Below are 20040 nucleotides of genomic sequence, written 5' to 3' on the forward strand. Positions count from 1 at the left end.
AAATAAATTAGAAAATGTTTTCATCCAAATGCAATTAGTCATCTCTGTTTGCTAGATATTTCTTCAGTTTACTTTTGCCAAATCAAAGCCAAATTTTTATTATTTTTCGGTCGCTGGCCGGAGCAGAATTGCGGGTTTCCGGAGTTTTCATTTTCTGCCACGTAGGGCGCTGCTCTGTTGAACTGTCATGCAGACGCACGCTGAATCGTCAATCGTAAACAAACTACACTGACCGCAGAAAATATTTGGAAAATTCGCATTTTGTGAACGTAAATAGAACAAGTAAGTGGTTTAAATGTAAAAACAGAATTACTACACTACAGCATTCCACAGTGTGATAAAATTAATTGTTTTATACGCGATATGCAAGCTGTGTTTTGTTCTTACCTTTTCTATTTTTACTTTTAGGGTTTTCATCTGTGCCTCACTGAGCCTTTTACTCAAGTCTCAATTTAACAAAAGTGACAATTTCCCGGCTTTATTTACTGCTCCAGTCATGCCAAAAACGGTGAAAGTGAAAGCAGAATATAAACCTCGAGTTTCCGTATGTAGTTTCCAAATTACGTCCCAAATCTACGATGTCATCAAGTTGATTCTTGCTAATTTTCTGTCTCATTACAGGACGAAATCATGGAGAGGTTCATAAATGAACTTTCTGTGAATGAGATTCTGTGGAACAGACGCCACAAAGATTACACCACAGTCAGCCTCAGGAGAAAGGTCATCCGGAAGATTGCAAAGAATTTAAACTTGACCGCAGAAAAAATTATGCAGCTTGTCGAATATGTGAAAAAAAGTTTTCATAAAAACGAGAGAAACAGACACCGGGAAAACCATCCTCAGTGGAAATGGTTTGACGAATGCATTTTTTTAAGAGAAGAAAGATGCCAAAATACGAATTCTATGGAGTTGCAATTTTCGGATGGCCAGGCAGACGCAAAAGCGGAAGCTTCTGCTTCTCTTCAGCCCACTACTATTGCTACTACTTCTACCAAGAATTCTACACCCCATGAGCCACAGAAAGCCAAGACAGCGAGCGTCTTGGAAGAGTCACTTCCCATTCGCAGTTGCGAAGCGCCTAAGCCCCAGGATATTACGTTGCCAACTATTGACAACGGATGTAGAACTCTTACTAAAAAAGTTCTGCCTGAAAATTCGAATTCCCGGGATTTGTATCCTGCTCCAGACGCGCCGAAAAAAGTACGAGGAGAATATCAAGCTCGACTTACCGTATGTCGATTCTAAATTATCTCCTAAATTTACAATCTTTCATAAAGTAGATGAATCATGTTGATTCTTATTAATTTTCTTTCTTCTCGTTACAGGACGAAGTCATGCGAAAATTTCTGAAGGAACTTTCTGTTAATGAGATTGTGTGGAACAAACGCCACAAATATTACAGGACAGTCAATCGCAGGCGGAATACCATCCGAGAGATGGCAAAGAATTTAAACCTGACCGAAGAAAGAATTATGCAGCTTGTCGAATATGTGAAAAAAAGTTTTTATAAGAACGAGAGAAAGAGACACCGGGAAAACCATCCTCAGTGGAAATGGTTTGAGCATTGCCTTTATTTAAGAAAAGAAAGATGCCATAATACGAATTCCATCGAGTCGAAATTTTCGAATGATGAGGCAGACACAAGAGCTTCTCCTGTTCTTCAGCCTACTACTACTATTGCCACTACGTCTACCGAGACTTCTACATTCCAACAGAACTCAAGAAAAGAAGTAGTTCAGGGAGTTCAGGTCTACCAAACTCCAGGTAAATGGGAAAAATGGGGAAAAAAGTAAATTAGATTTTCTTCTGGTCTTGCTCCTTAACAAATTGGGGCCGAACAGTAGAGAAGTTAAAAGACAATTTATCCTCAACTTATCTTTTATTTTTCATTAGATTCAGAACTCGTGGAAGAGAAAATTCTTTGTCGCTTCTGTCTGCAGGCCAAGAGCACGGATTTGCATCCCTTTTTGGACATGGCTTACAACAGCATTCCTTTTTGCAACATATACTTCCAAATTGTCGGAATCACCTTCAAGAACTACCCAGGAATGCCATCAAAGATTTGCATTGGCTGCGTGAAGCAGTTAACACAGGCTTACGATTTCCGAGAGAAATGCATGAAATCAGAGAATAAGCTTCGCGTGATGTTCGACGAGTGCTCAGAAGACTCAAATATTGAATTCATAACTCCGCCGAGCCTTGATGAATCGGAAGAGATAAAGTCAGAAGCGTCAGATCAGCTACAAAAATATGATGAGCCAGAGGATATAAGGTCAGAAGAGTCAGATCAACTACAAGAACATGATGAACTAGAGGAACAGGCAGAAAATCCCGGTGAACCAGAAGAACAGGCAGTGGAGCCAAATGAACAAGAAGGGTCAGAAGATTTTGAATGGCCGGAGGAGGACTTTGATGAGTCATCAGATGAAGATAGACCTATCACAAGTAAACGCCCACTAAGTCGCGAATGCCCTAAGTGCGGAAGAATTTTTCGATCTGAAACTAGTTTCAATCAGCACATGGACCAGCATAACAACTTCCTGCGACATAAATGCCAGTATTGTGATGAAAGATTCCCATATTGGCTGGCAAGACGTAACCACGTTTACAAGGTGCATTTGAAGAAGAGTTTTGTGGAATGCGACATTTGTAAAAGAGGATTTACCACAAAAACATGTTTAGCACTCCATAAAGAGTCATTTCATCAGGAGGAGTCACCATATCAGTGTCATTTGTGTGGGAAGACATTCAAAAACTCCTTTAACATGAGTCTTCATGTTAAAATGCATAACGTAAAAGAGGGTGCCGTAAAATGTGATATTTGTGGCAAAATGATGGCATATGGTTACCTAACAGAGCACATAACAAGGCACATGAAGAAGAACAATACATTGGAAAAGCTGGAAAAGGTGAAATGCCCAGTTTGCTTCGTAAAACTCAGTTGCTTTATTGTGCTCAAGGCTCATGTCCAGATTTTTCATCCGAACAAAGTTCATCTCGTTGATCTCATTCGACCAAAAGCCTCGAAGGAAGAGGCGAAGGAAAATCCATCCGATGAAAATTAAGATTAAGTGTTGAAAGAAGTGAATTTAAGATTTTTGGTATTATGGATTTGGGTTAAATACAAATCACACAAATTTCAGTCTGATGATTTGTTCTCTGAAGAAATACTTTTCCATAAAATAGAACTGTCCATTCCATATTTTTCTCACTGTATTAACGGAAATGCATTTGAAAATGTTAGGCAAAAATGTCAAGTTCAATTCTTCAGGGCGCTGTCAATCCGGCATCAGAGGCAAAATTGGTTTGCAGAAAACACGCGGAAAATCCAGGAATTTCGTGAGATAATCACCGCGCTGGGAGATGGCTTTCAACTTTCCCGCATTCACGTACATCGTGGCACTCATTGCAGATGCCTTCCTGATATTCTTCTCCATATTTCACGTGATCGCATTTGACGAGCTAAAGACAGACTACAAGAATCCCATTGATCAGTGTAATTCCCTCAATCCTGTGAGTATCCGATAATCTTCAGCTCCAGAACATTCTTCCATGTCTGTTTTTCACTTTTCAGCTTGTCCTGCCTGAATATCTGCTACACTTCCTCTTCAATTTCCTGTTCTTGCTGGCTCACGAATGGTTCTCATTGGCCCTCAATCTGCCCTTAATCGCCTACCACATCTACAGGTACAAGACGAGGCCAGTGATGAGTGGGCCGGGACTTTATGATCCTACCAGCATCATGAACGCAGACGTCCTGTCCAAATGCCAGCGCGAGGGATGGATTAAGCTAGCCTGCTACCTTCTCTCCTTTTTCTACTACCTCTACGGGATGATTTACTCACTTATTTCAACATAAATCATCCTCACAGTCAAGCTCCTGCTCTTGGGGCTCCTCAGATGGTATCCGTAGCGAGTAACTTAGTAAGATTTTGTGTTGTTTCGGTGTCAGACGCATTGTATTTTGGACATTTTCTCACACATTGGAGGTCATTTTCACGGCTTTTGTGATTCAATTGATGCTAAAATGTAGATTCATGGATATTGAAGAGTGTAGATACGTAATTTATTGCGAAAATAACACAATTTCTCCCCAAAATACTTGAAGAAATTCATTGACTTAGAGAGGGAATTATAAACAGATTTTCCTAAGGCCCAATTTACACGTAAAATAATCAAGATATAGATACAGCGATTCTGTACATAATAGCCAAGAGAGAAACCGATTTTCACGGATTTTCATCAATTTTTCCATTGAGAAATAAATTAAGAATTTCGCCAAAAAGCTGAAGATTTTCCTTTTTTATGACCTTTCTGACTCACCGGTGAATATTTCATGAGAATCCCGCCACGCGGCGCTGACGGTGGCAAAATGTCAGAGAACATTTGTTTGCAAAATCGCGTTTCTCATCGTCCACAATGAATCCTGAAAATAACCACTTTTGAACTGATTTTCACCCAATTTTCCACCATAAAGCAACACAGTGAGGCCCAAAGATTGCCCAATAGTTGTAGTTTAGTGCGCAAGTTGCTTGAGAAAGGTGTGATTTTGCATATTGACAATGACACTGGCAGAGTTTTTCGGGTGTACTTTTCTGGCTTTCGGTCCGCCGGTGGCGATGTTCAGCCTCACCATCGCTCACGATCCCATCCGGATCATCATCCTCATAGCGGCGGCGTTCGTGTGGCTCCTGGCGCTGCTTCTCTCATCCCTCATCTGGTTCGCTGTTGTGCCTTTGCGAGGATACCTGGCTTTCGGTCTGGTGTTTTCTGTCCTGTTTCAGGCAAGCCGACACCACTTGGCTTAGCTTTCTCGTGACTCACCGTCTTTGTGTTGCAGGAGGTCTTCCGATTTGTCATCTACAAGATCTTGCGAAAGACGGAGAAGGGATTGCAAGAAGTGGCTGACAATGTTCGCGTGACGGAGAACAAACACATTCTTGCTTACGTCTCCGGACTGGGCTTTGGAATAATCAGCGGAGCCTTTGCTCTCAATAACATCCTGGCTGATGCTGTAAGGATCAATTTAATCATTCATATCCTGTAGAAAAGCCCCTTGGCCCTCGAGTGAAGAAGTCAGAGGTCAAAAATCATACAGTCATTTTGTATTTATCATATAGTAAACTCGATATCGGCTTTGTACAGAGTTGATAAACCTGACTTATAACAAAGTGTGTGTGCAAAAGATATAGAAAAATGAACAGTGATACAACAAATGATAAACGCTTTCCAGGTCGGCCCCGCGACGATGGGTCTCTTGAGTGGCACAGAAATGTTCTTCCTCACCAGCTCCGCCCAGACGCTCTGCACGATCCTGCTACACACATTCTGGAGTGTGATCTTCTTCAACGCCATGGACAACAGCAAGTACCTCCACACGGCGTACGTGGTGCTGAGCCACTTGTTCGTGTCCTGCCTCACGTTGCTCAACCGCCGCGAGCTCTATTGGGCCTCCCTGCTGACCAACTACGCCATCCTCCTGGCCACGGCGGTGATGGCGTTCCGTGTGGTGGGCGGATCCATGCTCTCGTTCAGGCGCTTCATCACGTGCAAATAAGGTACATGTTTTTGCAATCTGCCAGACACTCAACTACTCTCTCCCCCAATAATTCAATGCTAATAATTCCAATGTAAACTATTAATGTTTATATACAATCTTAAATTATTAGGAATTTAAATTATAAAGTCATTTTGTCAAATAAATGTGTCCTTTTTACTCATAAAAAGACTCTGTCGACTCACAATGTCTACGTTAAAAACTAACGCCACTTTCTCTCTCTCTCTCTCTCTCGCTCATTTCTAATGCGTACAAAGAAACATATGTTGAGTCCATGCACTTAAATTAGCTAACTTCCACTTTTACTCTGCTTAAATCAATGATAGTTCCCTATCGCAATTTTGCATTTCCTGCTCTTCTAGGGAGACACACTCAAAATTCCGTAACTCTGACTCTTCAATGTTCTTTATCGATAGAGTTTCACAAAATCTTTCAAAGCATGCGTCACTGCTTTGGGAGTTTCAGATCTGCAAAAAATGAGAGCGAAATAAGCAATGCTGTACTCTTAAACGTCTTAAACAGTTTATAATGTGATCACTCACCCCGTTATTAATTGATGCGACACCTTAAGCTGCGCTTCCGTCATTGTGATGCAACCTCCGCTGTTCTTCTTGGGCAACGCGTTGAGCGCACTCCTGAGGAAGAGACTGAATCTCTCCTCGTCCACCACCTTCAACTCCACCATCACGTCCGCCACATCCGACAGTCGATGAGACTGCAGGCAGAATACCGACGCGTGCACGAGGTTCATCATCAGAGCCTCGCCATTGGCAGCCACAATGTCGTGCAAGAGGAGTTGCATCACTTCGTCCTCCTCCTCTCGGCCGCAGTGCAGGAGATTCAGGAAGAACTTCATCACCGATATGTTGGCATCGTGGTGGTCAAGGGAGCACGCCAGCAAGGCGCACTGGATGATGGGAGTGATCATTGGACTCTGCAGGAATTCCACAGGCGATCGCAGAAGATATCGCGAGCAAAGCCGGAAGAAATCGTCAACAGTGTCTGGGTGATTTCGCAAGCCATTCTCCACTTGGAGCAGCTGAAATGTGGGCTCTATGAAGGTCTGAAAGGGAGAGATAGAAGTTAGGTTCACTCAATCATTTGGCCTGTTGTGAGGCTACCGAAACTCACCTGAAGCATATCGAGGAGACCTTTAGTGCAGGAGGAGTTCTTGGCAAATTCATCCACGAGAATACTGCCAAGATAGAGGAAGCAGGTGTGCTGGTACATGGCGTAGAGATGCACCATTTGCTTCACCAGTGGCTCCAGAATGGGGGTTGCCTGCTTGCCAACACATCTGATGGCATAGCGAACGAATCGACATGTCCTCTCCATGATTCTGAGGTCCGCCTGGTACTTCACAAACACATTGCTCATCACCGGCCAGATCTCTTCCAGGATACTCAGCATCGGATGAGTCTCGTTCATTCTCAGAATAGGATTGCTATGCCTCATGATAGCCGCGAGGCGATCGATCCAGAACACTGGATCGGAACTCTTGCCCCGTTCCGCCTTCACGTCGCACTCCAGCAATTGACAAAGTGGCGTCAATTGATGGCCACAGATCTCCTTCACTGCCTTGGTCATCTCTGCACTGGGCAGACGCGACAGGACAATGCAGATGCCCTTCAGCAGGCAAATGGCCGAGTCGTTGCTCAGCTCAAAGCTGTCGAGACTGTTGGCAATCTGGAGCAATCCACTGGCATGGCACGTCATATGATCTCGACAGGCAGAACAGATGGACGGGAGCGAAGTGGCGGCGGCGGCGGGCAAGCCTGACTTTTGCTGCAGCGAGTAGAGGAGGAAATTGAGGACGGCCTGCAGAGACTCCGGATGGCGTTCGATCCATTCACACAGCTCTCCCAGCAGCACGACCGACGTGTACCGGACGGCGATGTGAGTATTCTCCGGCAAATTGAGTATAGCCTCCACAACTTTGGGCACCACTTCGTTCTCATCCACGAGAATGTTCTTTGCCACGGCGGACATGATGAACAGGGCAGCTTCGCTGCTCTCCCACGTCACATTGGGGCCTTGGAGAGAGAAGAACATCTGTTTGAAGCAGTGGCTGGAGCCCACGATGAACACCACATCCTTGGTCAGTTCGCACACCTTGCGCCGGAAGTCCATGAAGAGATCGCCCTCCTCGATCAGTCCCTCGTGATCGGGCTCCATCTGCGAATGACGCACAAGAGCCCCAATCAAGCGCTCTATGTGAGGCTGAAAGAGAGTACAGAGATCTTAGCACTAAATCTAGGCAACGAAGTGCTCAAGCACAAACCTTAAAGTGATCCGTGAGGCTGTCATTGCAGCGATTGTAGAGATCCTCGCTGAGGCGGAACCAGAGATTGAAGGTGATCTCGGCCACCTCGTAGTCGTAATGCCCGACGCAGTTGAGCACGAGATCGAGGGCCTTGATGGAGTAGTGAGGCGAGAAGTCGGTGGTGTTGTTGAGCATCCGCTCCAGGAAAGTCTCGCCGAGGACTGTGAAGATACGGCAGTAATTGACTGTCTTGTCGATCGCCTCCTGTGCCACAGACATGTTATAGGCCTCCTCTAGCGTCGTAATAGCCGTAAAGATTTGCGCCTCGAGTTCCGGTGCCGTGTTATTCGTCTCGAAGCACTGCAGAAGCGTGCACACAAAATTGGCCGCTACCTCGTGAAGCTGCACGCTCGTCTCGTTGGCGAGCAGGAGGCGGAAGCTGAGGCCCACGATAATGTTCTCCCTAATATCACAAAGCTCAATCGCATGGATACTGAGCCACGATGTAAAGCACTTGATGGTGCGCATCTGGGTGGCTGGCTCGTGGCCACCCGTCTGGAGGCACGCCAGAAGGTATTCCAGCACCGTCCTCGAGTCCTTCTTCAACTCAGCATGGATCTCCGTCCGCCGGTTCTTGCCCAGGCGCAGGTAGCGTGAGTTGATCTCCTCGGGAAGGAGTGTCAGAATGACCAACAGCGGCCATGAATTGTCCTGCGAGGCCGAGAAGCGCTCCAGGAGACTCATCACGGGATTCCGCCACGTGGACATGAGCAGAGCGAGATCCGAGAGCGCCAAGCACAACTGCGTCACAATCACCGCATCCGTTTCCGCCGTGATCTGACTAATGTAGCTCATGAGGGACTCCCGGAGGCTCTCATGGGCCGTCGCGGGGAGTTCATGGAAGGAATTTTGGATTTTGCTACGAATCGTCTGGGCGGCAAAGTAGCACGACTGCAAATCGCGCTTCTGCTGGAGCAATTCATCGGCTATTTTCCACGAGTAGACCTGCAAGGCAAGAAAAGAGACACCGTCACAACAGGAAGTCGGGTGGCACCCCATTTGAGGTTATGTGCCGCGGGGAGGCGAAGCGTCCACACAAACGCCGATATCTCACCGATTTCTGCAGCTCGTTGAGCCATTGCGATGCCTTTTGCTGCTCTAGTGTGTTGGAATTATTGTAGAAGGCGTAAACGCCCTGATAAACCTGCTCCGTTGACGGTGCCGAGTTCATTTCTGTTGTCCTGCCGTCACTTTTCCTCTGATGCACTCTTGTCCGCTCAAATCCACACTAGCACTCTCCACCGGTAGCACAAAGTCTCCCGTACAGCACACTCTTGCACAGTATGCACATTAAATGGCTGCTCCTCGTCAGGATTCGTGCTAAATCTCAGGAAAATTCTCCCCAAAGCAGAAAAAACACTATGGAATTTCTCCGAGTTTGATGAACTGTCACGATACGACCGTCTCACAGCATGTCAGTGAAATGACTGCCGCGCACGCCATCTGGCAGTTCGACATTCTGTCAATTTCAAATGCATGCGCATTTGAAGGGTTTCAATGACTGATGTCTTTTGCGATGATGACAGAAGGAGTGTTTTGAAGTGAAAAGTATCGTGGTTTTTCCTGGTGATCCTGGGCGGGAAGTAATGGCCAGTCTGTTGGATGATGGGGATGGGGAGATCCTGGAGGGATTTCTCTGTCCCATTTGCAAGGACGATCTGAAAACACCGGAGAGATTGACGAATCACGTGGAGCAGAAGCACTCAGAAGAGCAGGATATTCTCAAGTCTCTGAAGGAGATTTTCGGGATCGCCCGCAAGAAAATCCTGAATCTGGATGAGTCCGCGGACTTGGCGAAGTCTGTGGAAGTGAGTATGAGCTTGAAGCCCAACATATTTTCGGTGGGTAAGCCCAGAGAAATACTGGAGGAGAGTAGCCAAGAAGTGGGAGTGGATTGTGAGCATACGGTGTACTTCAAGGCTGTGCGTAATCCCCGGCTGGAGCGCTATGCCACGGAAACGAACAAGCTTATCATCCGACTGCACAAGCTGCTGACCGACAGGCCACGAGATCCCATTCAGAGAAAGATGCACGAACAGGAGCGCGTGCCTTGGCTGGACGGGAAAGCGGTGAAACTCTGCCCCAACTGTGCTAGGAGCTTCCATCTGACTCGTCGGCAGCATCACTGTCGCCTCTGTGGGAGCATAATGTGTCACGACTGTTCTCGGTTTCTGGACGTGGCGTCTGCGGAGTGCCTACTCAATCCCTCAGGCGATTCCACGCCCACAGACATTGAAGCCAAGTCCGCTGACTCGGCGGATCTCACAACGCTGCGCATCTGCGAACACTGCCTTCACTTGCTGGAGAATCGCAAGGAGATGCAGGATCGCACGACATTCCGTCCAACTGTGACGCGTCTTTACGATCGCGTGCAGGAACTGAAGCGGGACATCAGTCCTGACATTCCCATGTACCGCAAGATTGTGACCAGCCTATATGAGGGAGATTCTATCTTCACTTTGGCGGACGCGAGTGCTCTTCGCAGTAAGATTGGTCGTGTGGCTGAACAAGTGGACAACGTGAGCAAGGGTATTATGGCCCTTCCCACGCCTCAGGGCAGTCGTGCTGAGGCCCTGAAGAAGGCCCTGCGTCTGGCCTGTGTGAGCTACATAAAGGAAGAGATGCTTTCTCTACCCCAACTGCCTTTGGAGGAGGAAATCGAGCGCCTCCAGCGCAAGAGGCGCGAAGAAGCGGAAATGCGCATCGAGAGAGAAAGACGTCTTGCAGCTGAAGCCTTTGAGCGCTATGAACAATCCAACACCCTATCAAGCGGTGTGGCCCCGAATGCCACGAGAGCCGCCACTGGGTCCGCGGTCACCAGAATGGACAACTGGAGTGGCTACAGAGCCGACACGAGTGGCCCCAATGCAGATCCCCTCGTGGAACAGATCAACATCATCAAGGGATACATCAAGCAGGCGAGGGAAGCACTGAGATTTGAGGAAGTCGCCACTCTGGAGATGAACCTGCGAGAGTTGCAGCAGGAGTTCTACAACAGGCAGCAGAACGTGTGATCAGGCGCAGCACCAAAAAGGATAGTAAAGCTTCCAATTATTATCTTACTTTTATCATTCATTCACCAGTTGAGAACATTTGAAGAGCAATTATGTTTGAGAGGAAAGAACAATGAAAGATTTTACATGAATCATTTAATATGTGATCATAGATTTGCACATTTAAAGTGAATTATATACAATGTAGACCAGATTGGCTTTTAAAGCGGGCATCAATTGATCTCTCCCAACTCTGCGTCCACTTGCATCGCCGCGAGCTTCTGCTGAATGTCGCTCTGCGTGTGCACGTTCTGGTTCTTAAAGTGCACCTTCAGGTAATGTCTCCTGAGGACTCTGGCGTTGTGGAACTTCTTGGGACAGATGCGGCAGTGGAAGGGCTTCTCTCCCGTGTGCACCCTCATGTGGGTGGTGAGGATGGATTTCTCGGTGAAACTCTTCTCGCACACCAGGCACTTGTATGGCTTCTCGCCAGTGTGACTTCGCAGGTGTCGTCTCAGATGAGCACTCTGCCGAAACGCCGCTCCGCACCGGCAAGTGTACGGCTTCTCCCCAGTGTGCAGCAGCATGTGACTCCTCAGCGTGTTCCTCTCTCGGAAAGTCCTGTCGCAGTGCGCGCACTTGAAGGGCTTCTCTCCCGTGTGACTCCTCATGTGGCTCTCGTGTTGGGTCACATAATTGGAAATCTTCCCACACGTCGGACAGATGCACATCTTCTTCTGACTTCGCTTCCAGGGCGACAAATTGGGACGCTTCTCGATGCGTCTCTGCACTCGCTCGGGGCGTTCTTCTGGCGGCAGATGCTGCACTTTGTGATTCCGCAGAGAGCGTGGATTCTTGAATGACTTCTCGCAGAGATCGCAGTCAAACTTAGTATCCTGGTGCACCAGCATGTGGAGTTTCAGATTGTTGGACTGCGAAAAGGTCTTTCCGCACGTGTTACAAACATGCGCGCGCCGTTTCTCGTGCACCACACGAATGTGGCGCATGAGATTCCCCTGACAAGAGTACTCCACTTGGCAGAATTTGCACTTGAGAGATCTCCCCTTGTGACTCCACTGGTGCTTCTCCATGTGATAGCGATTCTTCACCATCATATTGCAAATCCGGCACTGAAGCCAGTTTTTCTTATCGTTATCTGCATCTGCTTTGGGCTCTTCTTGGTCTCCTTTTTGACATTCATCTGCCCACGAATTGTCAGGGATTTCATCCTCAGAGTTCTTGTCTTCTGACAACTCCTCTTTCACTGGTATTTCCTCCTTCTTTAGAACATCCTTCGTGCTTTCTTGTCTCTGAGAAATCACTTCCACGAGTTTCCTATAAGTGTCTTCGCATTGATTCTTGAAAGAACTGAAGTCTTCTAATCTCTCTCCACATGATCGACAGATGTATTTCAACAAATTGTCCTTCTGTTCGTCCTGAAATAAGAACACTGTTAACAATTGTGGAGATGCTACACTAGAACACACTGACAAAGCATGCAATTTGATAGAGCTTCTCCCGAAAGTGCACATTTTCCTCCCACGAAATATCTAACAAATCCTCCGTAGACTCACAAACTCTGCAAACTAGTAAATCATCAGGCAATGCCGCAATAGCTTTTGTTGAAGGATTTTCTTCCGGCTCCAGAATCTGTCCAAGAAACACACGTCAAATATTCTATTCAAATAGCATGACAAATTTTATTGTATTTTCTTACATTCTTTGCTTTCCTGCGTTTGCTGGTGACTTTCCTCATGTCTATAGTATTTGCCTAAAACCGATAAAATGCCTAAAATCTTGGGAAAATATTTACAAACAACGCAAACACAAGAAAAACATTCAATGACTGCTGATGAATGCCGAAACTGCCATGCAAGTCAATCGTTACGATCCCAATCGCATCATTAGTGGCGCTGGTAGCGGCAAGAAGTGTCATTACGATTTCCGGCTGCCCGTCCATTTCTTTTGCATCGTACTTCGACACAGGCAAGGTGAGCTCTCTTTAATTTCTCAAAAAACTTATAGAAAACTTTCAATTACCGCGATAAAAGTAATCTCATTTGGTTCCTTATTGTGTGAAGGATATTTATTTGATAAGGGTTTGTAGGTGAATGTGTGATTTTCCTGGGAAATTAAGTAAAAGTTTTCGTCCGGAAGACGCCTCGTGGCATCACTGAAAACATGCGTTTTGGATTGTCAATTAATGGTTATATCACTTAATTCGCCAATATTTGATATAGTTTCAATCCAAAAGAAGAGAAACTATTTGTAAAATAGTATTTGGTGAATATTCTTGGTAATTTAGTAATCCTAACCTAAAAGTGTGGAAGACTCGCTAATCTCACTACATTTTTGTTTGGTGAATATGACAAAAAGTGCATAAAATTCCCGGAATATTCTGCGGTAAGTGGAAGAGGAATTAAACGTCTGTCATATTCAAGAGAAGGGTGGGTCTTCCACTCAAACTCCCTTCGAAGTTGATAGCGTTTAATCCTCAGTGTGGTATTTAATAGGGATTCTAATGTGTTCCTCTTGCCTTGCAGGAAGTCCAAGATGCCGCAGAATGAGTATATGGAGCGGCATGCCAAGCTGCATGGCCGTCGACTGGATTATGAGGAGAGGAAGCGGAAGAGGGAGGCTCGAGAGCCGAAGAAGCGTGCCAAGAAGGCGAAAATGCTGCGTGGCATCAAGGCTAAGCTGTTCAATCAGGAGAGGCGCAACGAGAAGATTCAGATGAAGAAGAAGATCCAGGCGCACGAGGAGAAGCGCGTGAAGAAGAGTGCAGAACAGGAGAAGGATGGAGCGCATCCGCAGTACTTGCTGGATCGTGGGATGCAATCCAGCGCTAAGGTGTTGTCCAACATGATCAAGCAGAAGCGGAAGGAGAAGGCGGGCAAGTGGGATGTACCGATACCAAAAGTGCGCGCTCAGAGCGACGCGGAAGTCTTCAAAGTGCTGAAATCCGGCAAGACGAAGAGGAAAGCGTGGAAGCGAATGGTGACTAAAGTGACTTTCGTCGGGGAGGATTTCACACGAAAGCCACCAAAGTTCGAGAGATTCATTCGGCCGATGGCACTGAGATTCAAGAAAGCTCACGTGACACATCCCGAATTGAAAGCCACATTCTGCCTGCCCATTATTGGCGTAAAGAAGAACCCGAGTTCGCCGATGTACACAACCCTTGGTGTGATCACGAAGGGAACGGTGATTGAAGTGAACATCTCAGAATTGGGTCTTGTGACGCAATCGGGAAAGGTTGTGTGGGGAAAGTACGCGCAAGTGACCAACAATCCGGAGAATGATGGATGCATTAATGCCGTACTTCTAGTTTAGATCTCTCGTTCCGCCTCTTTTGTATTTAAGAACAATAAAAAAATGAAAACTAAGATCATTGTTCTCTTCAATACTGTTAATAGAATAATTGGAGAATAATCATGACTTTGCTTCTTATTCTCTGGTCTCTTGTCCTTGCAGATGCAGATCTTTGTGAAGACACTCACGGGGAAGACGATCACCCTTGAGGTGGAGCCGTCGGACACCATCGAAAATGTGAAGGCTAAGATTCAGGACAAAGAGGGCATCCCTCCGGATCAGCAGCGTCTCATCTTCGCCGGCAAGCAGCTGGAGGATGGACGCACACTCTCCGACTACAACATCCAGAAGGAGTCGACGCTCCACTTGGTGCTGCGCCTTCGCGGTGGCGCCAAGAAGCGCAAGAAGAAGAATTACTCCACGCCCAAGAAGATCAAGCACAAGCGCAAGAAGGTCAAGCTCGCTGTGCTGAAGTACTACAAGGTAAGAATGCGAGGGAATCCGGGCTGAGGGAGACACCAAAGAGGCGCATGGGAAAGAGGTTCTCGCTTGGAATTCGGGTAAACTCGAGATTGATCCATTTTTTCCTTGGGGTTTCGGCTTCCAACGATCGCTCGAAATTATGCAGGAGGGAAGGTTCTTCGGGTCTGCAATTGACTTCAACACAGTACTTTTTCACGAGTGTTTTATTTAATCAATGAACATGTTCCTAAATTGTTTGCTTAATACAAGTGAAAAAATATTGATAATCATTCTATGCTTAAAAATATATTGACAAAAGTAGGATCACTGTGCGATTTTGCATGGTCCTTCCATGAGGATCCTCATTGTCAGTCATTTATTTTTTAATATTTCACTTTAACAATTTTTCTAACAGTGATATATTTACATTTACAAAAGAGAAGAAAAGTAATGATTTTTCATTCCTGTGTGTCGATCTCAGGGGGCGAATGATTGGGATTCTCAGGTGGAAACTCGAGTATTGCCGGGATTTCAATACCGTGAATCCGATTTCCTTGCCGATTTGAGTCCTTCAATCCCACAATAGTAATTTCTCACAAATCCTAATTTGCTCTTCATTGTGGTTGACTTGAAGGTCGATGAGAATGGCAAGATCCATCGGTTGAGGCGCGAGTGTCCGGGTGAAAATTGTGGCGCTGGAGTCTTCATGGCTGCCCATGAGGATCGCCACTACTGCGGCAAGTGCAGTCTCACATTTGTCTTTAAGCAGGACGAGAAGTAGGCTCGCACCTACGCTTTGCTGACACAATAAATGACGGTGTCTTGGAAAAAAATGAACATATGACTTTTTTTTATTGGATGACAAATCACGCCGCCAGTCGATCTAGCTTGGATTGAATGTCGCGCAGGGAGTTGATGAGTTGCTGCGTGTCTGGCTTCGTGTACAGCAGATTTAAACAGGAGGAAATCAAGGTGACGGCTTTGGCGACGACTCGACGAAGGTTCCGCACGCTGGACACTCTGCATGTGGCGACAAAAGTCGAGACGAGTTTAGCGGCCGCCTCCACGAGATACCATTCGTTGCCCTCCGTGAGCCACACGCGATCATTCATGGCCACCATGCGAGTGTAGATGTCCAGGAGGCTCTCGGTGTCCAGTTTCACTGCCAGCAAGACTTCAGGAACGGGCGACACGCGGAGGCGCAATTTGCAGGCGCGCACCTCGAGCTCGTACACGAGGAATGAGAGCGGGAAGCAATTGCCGGTATCGCTGTACTCACGCACGAGACATTGGAATTTGGTCAGGAGACGCCTCATGCGCTCCTCAGCCGTGCTGTGAAGACTCACCGAGAGTTCCTGCTCAAAGATGTTCATCCACACCGTCTCGATCAGAAGATTGTCGCTGTGGTGAGAGACACTGAGGATCTTCAGCTTGCACTCCCAGAGATTGAAGGGATCCGCGAATTCGTTGTAAAGCTGAGTCATTGTGTAGAGTTGAGAATTCAGGAGTCGAATCTATAAGATGAGTTTTTGTTAGTGAATGTAAGCAAATTGTTAAGTCAAACACCACTTACCGCCTCCTCAACGTCAAGATCACTCTCACCGATGCTGGACAGAGTGTCCAGAATGAGCTTTTGCACCTGGGCAAACTCCAGCTTATCCTCCAACTCCTTCAGCAGCACACCATTGTGGACAGAGTAGCCGATAGTCTCGCTCCTCATGCACAGCACGGCCTTCGAGAGGTACTCAATGCGCCGACCCAGAGGAATGTTATTGTCATCCAGCGAAGCCAGATTATCCAGAATCTTTGCAGCGGCTGAATGCTGTCCATTGCGCTCATGGTACTTCCACAAAAGATCCGCCAATTGCTGATTGTCGGGATACTTGGCCAATGAGTTGCTGAGGAAAAGTCCCAAAGAGGGCTCGCTGAGACCCAGCAGTTCGCCCAGGAGGCGATGCGACAGCAACCACTCGTACACGGCCACATGGAGGAGAATATCAGGTGTCTGCAGCACAAGCGCCACAATCTTAAGAATCTGTCCGTTGATATCTGTGATCTCGCCACCCGGATTGCCATTCACCTCCACGTTGCAGAGTTGCTGATACACTTGCTCCAGCATCCACTTCACTTCCTTGTAGCACTCCGAACGTGCTGTGTACGCCATCAATCCCTCCCGATCCTCCGGCGGTTCTCCATTGCGGTAAAAGTGCAGCGCTGTCTCGTTCACGTCAATCTTATGCGCACAAATGGCACACAACTCAATGACGCCCCTGTAGAAATTAGCCGCCGTGAATTGCTGGCAAATACTGCCCAGAGGCAGATTTGGAGCGGCACTCTTGCACAGCTTCAGTGCCGTCACGAGACGTTCATTCTTCTCCTCGGGATCCGTGCAAGTCTTGGACAGCAGAAGGATCTCCGTTGCCTTGTGCGACACCGCCTCTTCATGGCTGTACAGCGTGGGACAGACGTCTCTCAATTTGGCCGAAATAGAGCCCACGCTGGCGTTATCATTGAGGTAAAAGCTTATGAGTCCCACAATCAACTGTGAACAAGTATCTGGACGACACAAAATCAAATCCCTGAATGTACACGCCGCCAGGATGTTCTGCTGTTCTCGTGACAGCGCGTTAATGAGCACGTGGAATTGATGTTCACAGAGGAGCTTCCACAGAGCCACAACTTCACACGTGTGCTTTATGAACCGGCTAAGCGCGTCCAGGGACTTCTTCTCCTCCAGTTTCGCGTCCTCCGCCATGTTCTTCGGCCTGGCCATGTTGTACTGATACACGCCCGTCGCGGGCTGTTGTGCTGGTGCGACGGCTTGCTGAGCAGTGGCACTGCTGGCTGAATTGGCGGCCAAGAAGGCTTTGATGGCATACAAATCGCTCAGAATCTGACCACAGTCCTGCAATGTGATGGAGCTGGTGAAGAGTGTGCTCTGCTGGAGACACCGACGTCTCCAGATGGGTCGTAGAAGACGCGAGACGTGCAGATAGAGTCCAGTATGCTTGGCTGAGTACATCAAGTTGCTGGAAATGTCTACGCCTTGGGATGTGTTGAAATTAACATTGCTCACATTTTGAACTGGAAAAACGCAAAAGAAGCCATCAATAGGCATGGCTAAGAAGGAATTTGTGGATTCGGATACTCACTCGGACTGCCCGGAGTCTGTGTCTGCTGCAGAAGGCTCTGTTGAATGGCGGAAGCCGGTCTGGAGGCCGGGAAAGGCGTGGAGTTGAACATGGGCGCTCCTTGGCTCTCGATGAAAGTCGTGTTGGTGTTGAATGGTCCCGTGGCAGCTGATCGATACTGAGGCTCACCGCCGTACAGGAAAAACGCCTGCGTGGCCCACATAGTCATCTCAGATCCGCGCAGAGCTTCGGTGCAGGCGAGCATGAGACTCGTGGCGCACGCTTCGGGCTCGCTCTGGGCCTGGAAGTAGGCCTTCACAGCTTCGTGATGAGGTCCACGACAGGCCGCTAGCAGTTGCTGCAACAGATCCATTGGCTTCAGCAGGGACACAATGTGGGCGCCTTGATTTGTCAACAGCACGATCTTCGTGGGCTGATAGCTGATTCGCATGGGCGCAATGGTGAGAGCGTGGGAGTCCCGATCCCTGATCTGCGCCAGGGCGCACACTTGTCCATCCAGCTGCATCACAGTGGACGACTCCGTGAGATAGGGACGATGCGGGAAGGGCTCCGAGCTGAGACTCCACAGCATGTCCTGATCCTGCTGCGACGTGGCCACCATCAGCAGCGAGCCGCGGTGGTAGAAGGCCGAGTGCACCTGTCGAGGTTTCCCCACCTGGGTGTTGGGCGTGTAGCCGGGAGGCAGTCGTACGTGCAGAAGATAGAGTCCTTGCGGTCTCAGGGACTCCATTGTGCCCTGAGCCACGAGAATGGGCGTCGTGGAGAAGTAGAAGCGCACGCCGCACTGCGTCACGGCGATCAGGTGCAGCTGAGGACTGTCGTCGATAGTGAGTGGGCAGATGGCGGTGATATTCTTGAAAATTGCCGGATCCACTGTCTTCACCATGCTCACCGCTGCCTGGACGACATCCCGATGAGTGACTCTGCCCACGCGCCTGATATTGTCGTTCGCCTCCAATTCCCACGCCTCGATGGCACCTTTCTCGAACAACACATACAACATCCGCCGGCTGTTGTCTATTGCTATCTTAGCCACGGAATCGCTTTCGGAGAAGATCTTCAGGAAGCCCGGCACCATGTAAGACACGAGACTCTGTGAATGATTGACCTTCTTGCAGCGCCTTCCGAACCAGTTAGACTCAGCTTGGTACTGCAACTCATACAGGCTGCCATCGCGTCCACCCAGGAAGATCCTGCCATCCGCTGCGCCCTCGATCGTCAATATGGACACATTGTCGGTGTTGAGGACAAAGATGGGGCGGCTGATGTGCAGCTCCTCGAAGGGCTTCAGGCCGTGCACTGTGCGATTTGGTGAACAGATGGTTTTCGTTGAGTCGCCAAACATTACGCCCAGCACAATGATCTCCAGGGGCGTCGTGAGGACGAGCAAGTACTTCACATCACTCACAAAAACATCTGGTTTTGGTGTCACTAAACCAACGCTCGTGATCACATGGTTCAGTCCGTCAAAGTACGCCACATCCCGGTCATTCTCATATGTCCAAATGTAGATATCTGAGTCGATGGTGAGCCAGGCGCGTCCGATTTCCGGGAACAAGCCCATCATACAGTGGCATTTGATGTGGTTCAGGTGCTCCAGGATCTCAGGCGGAATCGGCACCTTATTGCTGGTCACCACTTGATTCAGCTGCTTCAGATTCAGCGACAGACTCGACAGGTTCTGGTAGTCATAGTCATTGAGACCGCTAGTTGTGGCCATGCCATGCTGAGCGACTCCGGTAACCTGGGGATGAAATTGAGGTTAGAATCACTTATGCCGCTCCCTCTCACAATCTTCGTCTATGCTTCTGCCGCGCACATCTTAAGATAAGGAAAACCACTCTCTGAACCCATTAATTGAGTTTTCTCGAGAAAATATACCTCTAAAAGGCTGGAAGAGGACGGACACTGAAAGTGCCTATCAATCATGTTTCCGGCAAATTCCAGCATGTTTCCTCCCATATCCGGTACATTCATTGTAGCAGGAACCACTGACTAGTCGATAAGCAGTAAAATTGGCTTGTTTTAACACTTATTTCGCGTGGAAAATCAAGAAAACCACAGGAGAAAATTCCGACGCCGCCAGATTGAATGTCAAACTGACCGGGCGGTTAAAGTGCGAAAGAGACAGAGGAAATGTGTATTATTTTACACTCGTGTAGTAAAATAAAATACACCGATTTGAAACTCGAGTAATTAATTTGGAATTTCAACTGTATATTCATGAATAAAACGTTTATT

General features: G+C 47.6%; 9 protein-coding genes across 10 annotated transcripts; 6 read left to right on the forward strand and 3 right to left on the reverse strand.

Moving 5' to 3' along the window:
• Positions 1-192: 192 nt before the first annotated feature.
• LOC132262471 (uncharacterized) lies at positions 193-3142 on the forward strand. The gene is made up of 5 exons (XM_059761746.1): positions 193-282; positions 409-544; positions 622-1230; positions 1326-1764; positions 1894-3142. Exons 2-5 carry the CDS (start codon positions 497-499, stop codon positions 3063-3065), a joined length of 2268 nt encoding a protein of 755 aa, XP_059617729.1. The 5' UTR covers positions 193-282; positions 409-496; the 3' UTR covers positions 3066-3142.
• Positions 3143-3243: 101 nt separating this feature from the next.
• On the forward strand, positions 3244-4285 carry LOC132262027 (protein cornichon). Its single transcript, XM_059761143.1, has 2 exons — positions 3244-3513; positions 3575-4285. Exons 1-2 carry the CDS (start codon positions 3364-3366, stop codon positions 3857-3859), a joined length of 435 nt encoding a protein of 144 aa, XP_059617126.1. The 5' UTR covers positions 3244-3363; the 3' UTR covers positions 3860-4285.
• Positions 4286-4337: 52 nt separating this feature from the next.
• On the forward strand, positions 4338-5946 carry LOC132262026 (gamma-secretase subunit Aph-1). Its single transcript, XM_059761141.1, has 3 exons — positions 4338-4784; positions 4841-5014; positions 5234-5946. Exons 1-3 carry the CDS (start codon positions 4563-4565, stop codon positions 5555-5557), a joined length of 720 nt encoding a protein of 239 aa, XP_059617124.1. The 5' UTR covers positions 4338-4562; the 3' UTR covers positions 5558-5946.
• On the reverse strand, positions 5909-9291 carry LOC132262025 (transportin-3). The gene is made up of 5 exons (XM_059761140.1): positions 8935-9291; positions 7839-8825; positions 6689-7777; positions 6100-6620; positions 5909-6024 (listed from the first exon to the last, which is right to left on the reverse strand). Exons 1-5 carry the CDS (start codon positions 9049-9051, stop codon positions 5964-5966), a joined length of 2775 nt encoding a protein of 924 aa, XP_059617123.1. The 5' UTR covers positions 9052-9291; the 3' UTR covers positions 5909-5963.
• A 96-nt stretch (positions 9292-9387) lies between these two features.
• LOC132261506 (rabenosyn-5) lies at positions 9388-10906 on the forward strand. Its single transcript, XM_059760349.1, has one exon. It carries the CDS (start codon positions 9467-9469, stop codon positions 10892-10894), a length of 1428 nt encoding a protein of 475 aa, XP_059616332.1. The 5' UTR covers positions 9388-9466; the 3' UTR covers positions 10895-10906.
• A 175-nt stretch (positions 10907-11081) lies between these two features.
• LOC132261507 (zinc finger protein 660-like) lies at positions 11082-12702 on the reverse strand. Its single transcript, XM_059760350.1, has 3 exons — positions 12591-12702; positions 12365-12523; positions 11082-12309 (listed from the first exon to the last, which is right to left on the reverse strand). The coding sequence occupies exons 1-3, from the start codon at positions 12627-12629 to the stop codon at positions 11107-11109; spliced, it is 1401 nt and encodes a 466-aa protein (XP_059616333.1). The 5' UTR covers positions 12630-12702; the 3' UTR covers positions 11082-11106.
• A 12-nt stretch (positions 12703-12714) lies between these two features.
• On the forward strand, positions 12715-15479 carry LOC132261515 (ubiquitin-ribosomal protein eS31 fusion protein). The gene is made up of 3 exons (XM_059760360.1): positions 12715-12864; positions 14348-14668; positions 15282-15479. Exons 1-3 carry the CDS (start codon positions 12730-12732, stop codon positions 15426-15428), a joined length of 603 nt encoding a protein of 200 aa, XP_059616343.1. The 5' UTR covers positions 12715-12729; the 3' UTR covers positions 15429-15479.
• Positions 12772-14259, forward strand: LOC132261512 (ribosome biogenesis protein NSA2 homolog). Of its 2 annotated transcripts, none has more exons than XM_059760356.1 (2): positions 12772-12864; positions 13417-14259. In XM_059760356.1, exon 2 carries the CDS (start codon positions 13427-13429, stop codon positions 14204-14206), a length of 780 nt encoding a protein of 259 aa, XP_059616339.1. In that variant the 5' UTR covers positions 12772-12864; positions 13417-13426; the 3' UTR covers positions 14207-14259. The 2 variants fall into 2 exon arrangements, with proteins under 2 accessions (XP_059616339.1, XP_059616340.1); XM_059760357.1 differs by lacking the exon at positions 12772-12864 and adding an exon at positions 13094-13276.
• Positions 15480-15513: 34 nt separating the features above from the next.
• LOC132261492 (nuclear pore complex protein Nup154) lies at positions 15514-19884 on the reverse strand. The gene is made up of 4 exons (XM_059760330.1): positions 19681-19884; positions 17800-19543; positions 16221-17731; positions 15514-16161 (listed from the first exon to the last, which is right to left on the reverse strand). Exons 1-4 carry the CDS (start codon positions 19774-19776, stop codon positions 15514-15516), a joined length of 3999 nt encoding a protein of 1332 aa, XP_059616313.1. The 5' UTR covers positions 19777-19884.
• Between the last annotated feature and the right edge of the window lie 156 nt (positions 19885-20040).

The sequence above is a fragment of the Phlebotomus argentipes genome, unplaced genomic scaffold, assembly GCF_947086385.1.
Source record: "Phlebotomus argentipes unplaced genomic scaffold, Phlebotomus argentipes genome assembly contig_15, whole genome shotgun sequence".
NCBI classification, from domain to species: domain Eukaryota; kingdom Metazoa; phylum Arthropoda; class Insecta; order Diptera; family Psychodidae; genus Phlebotomus; species Phlebotomus argentipes.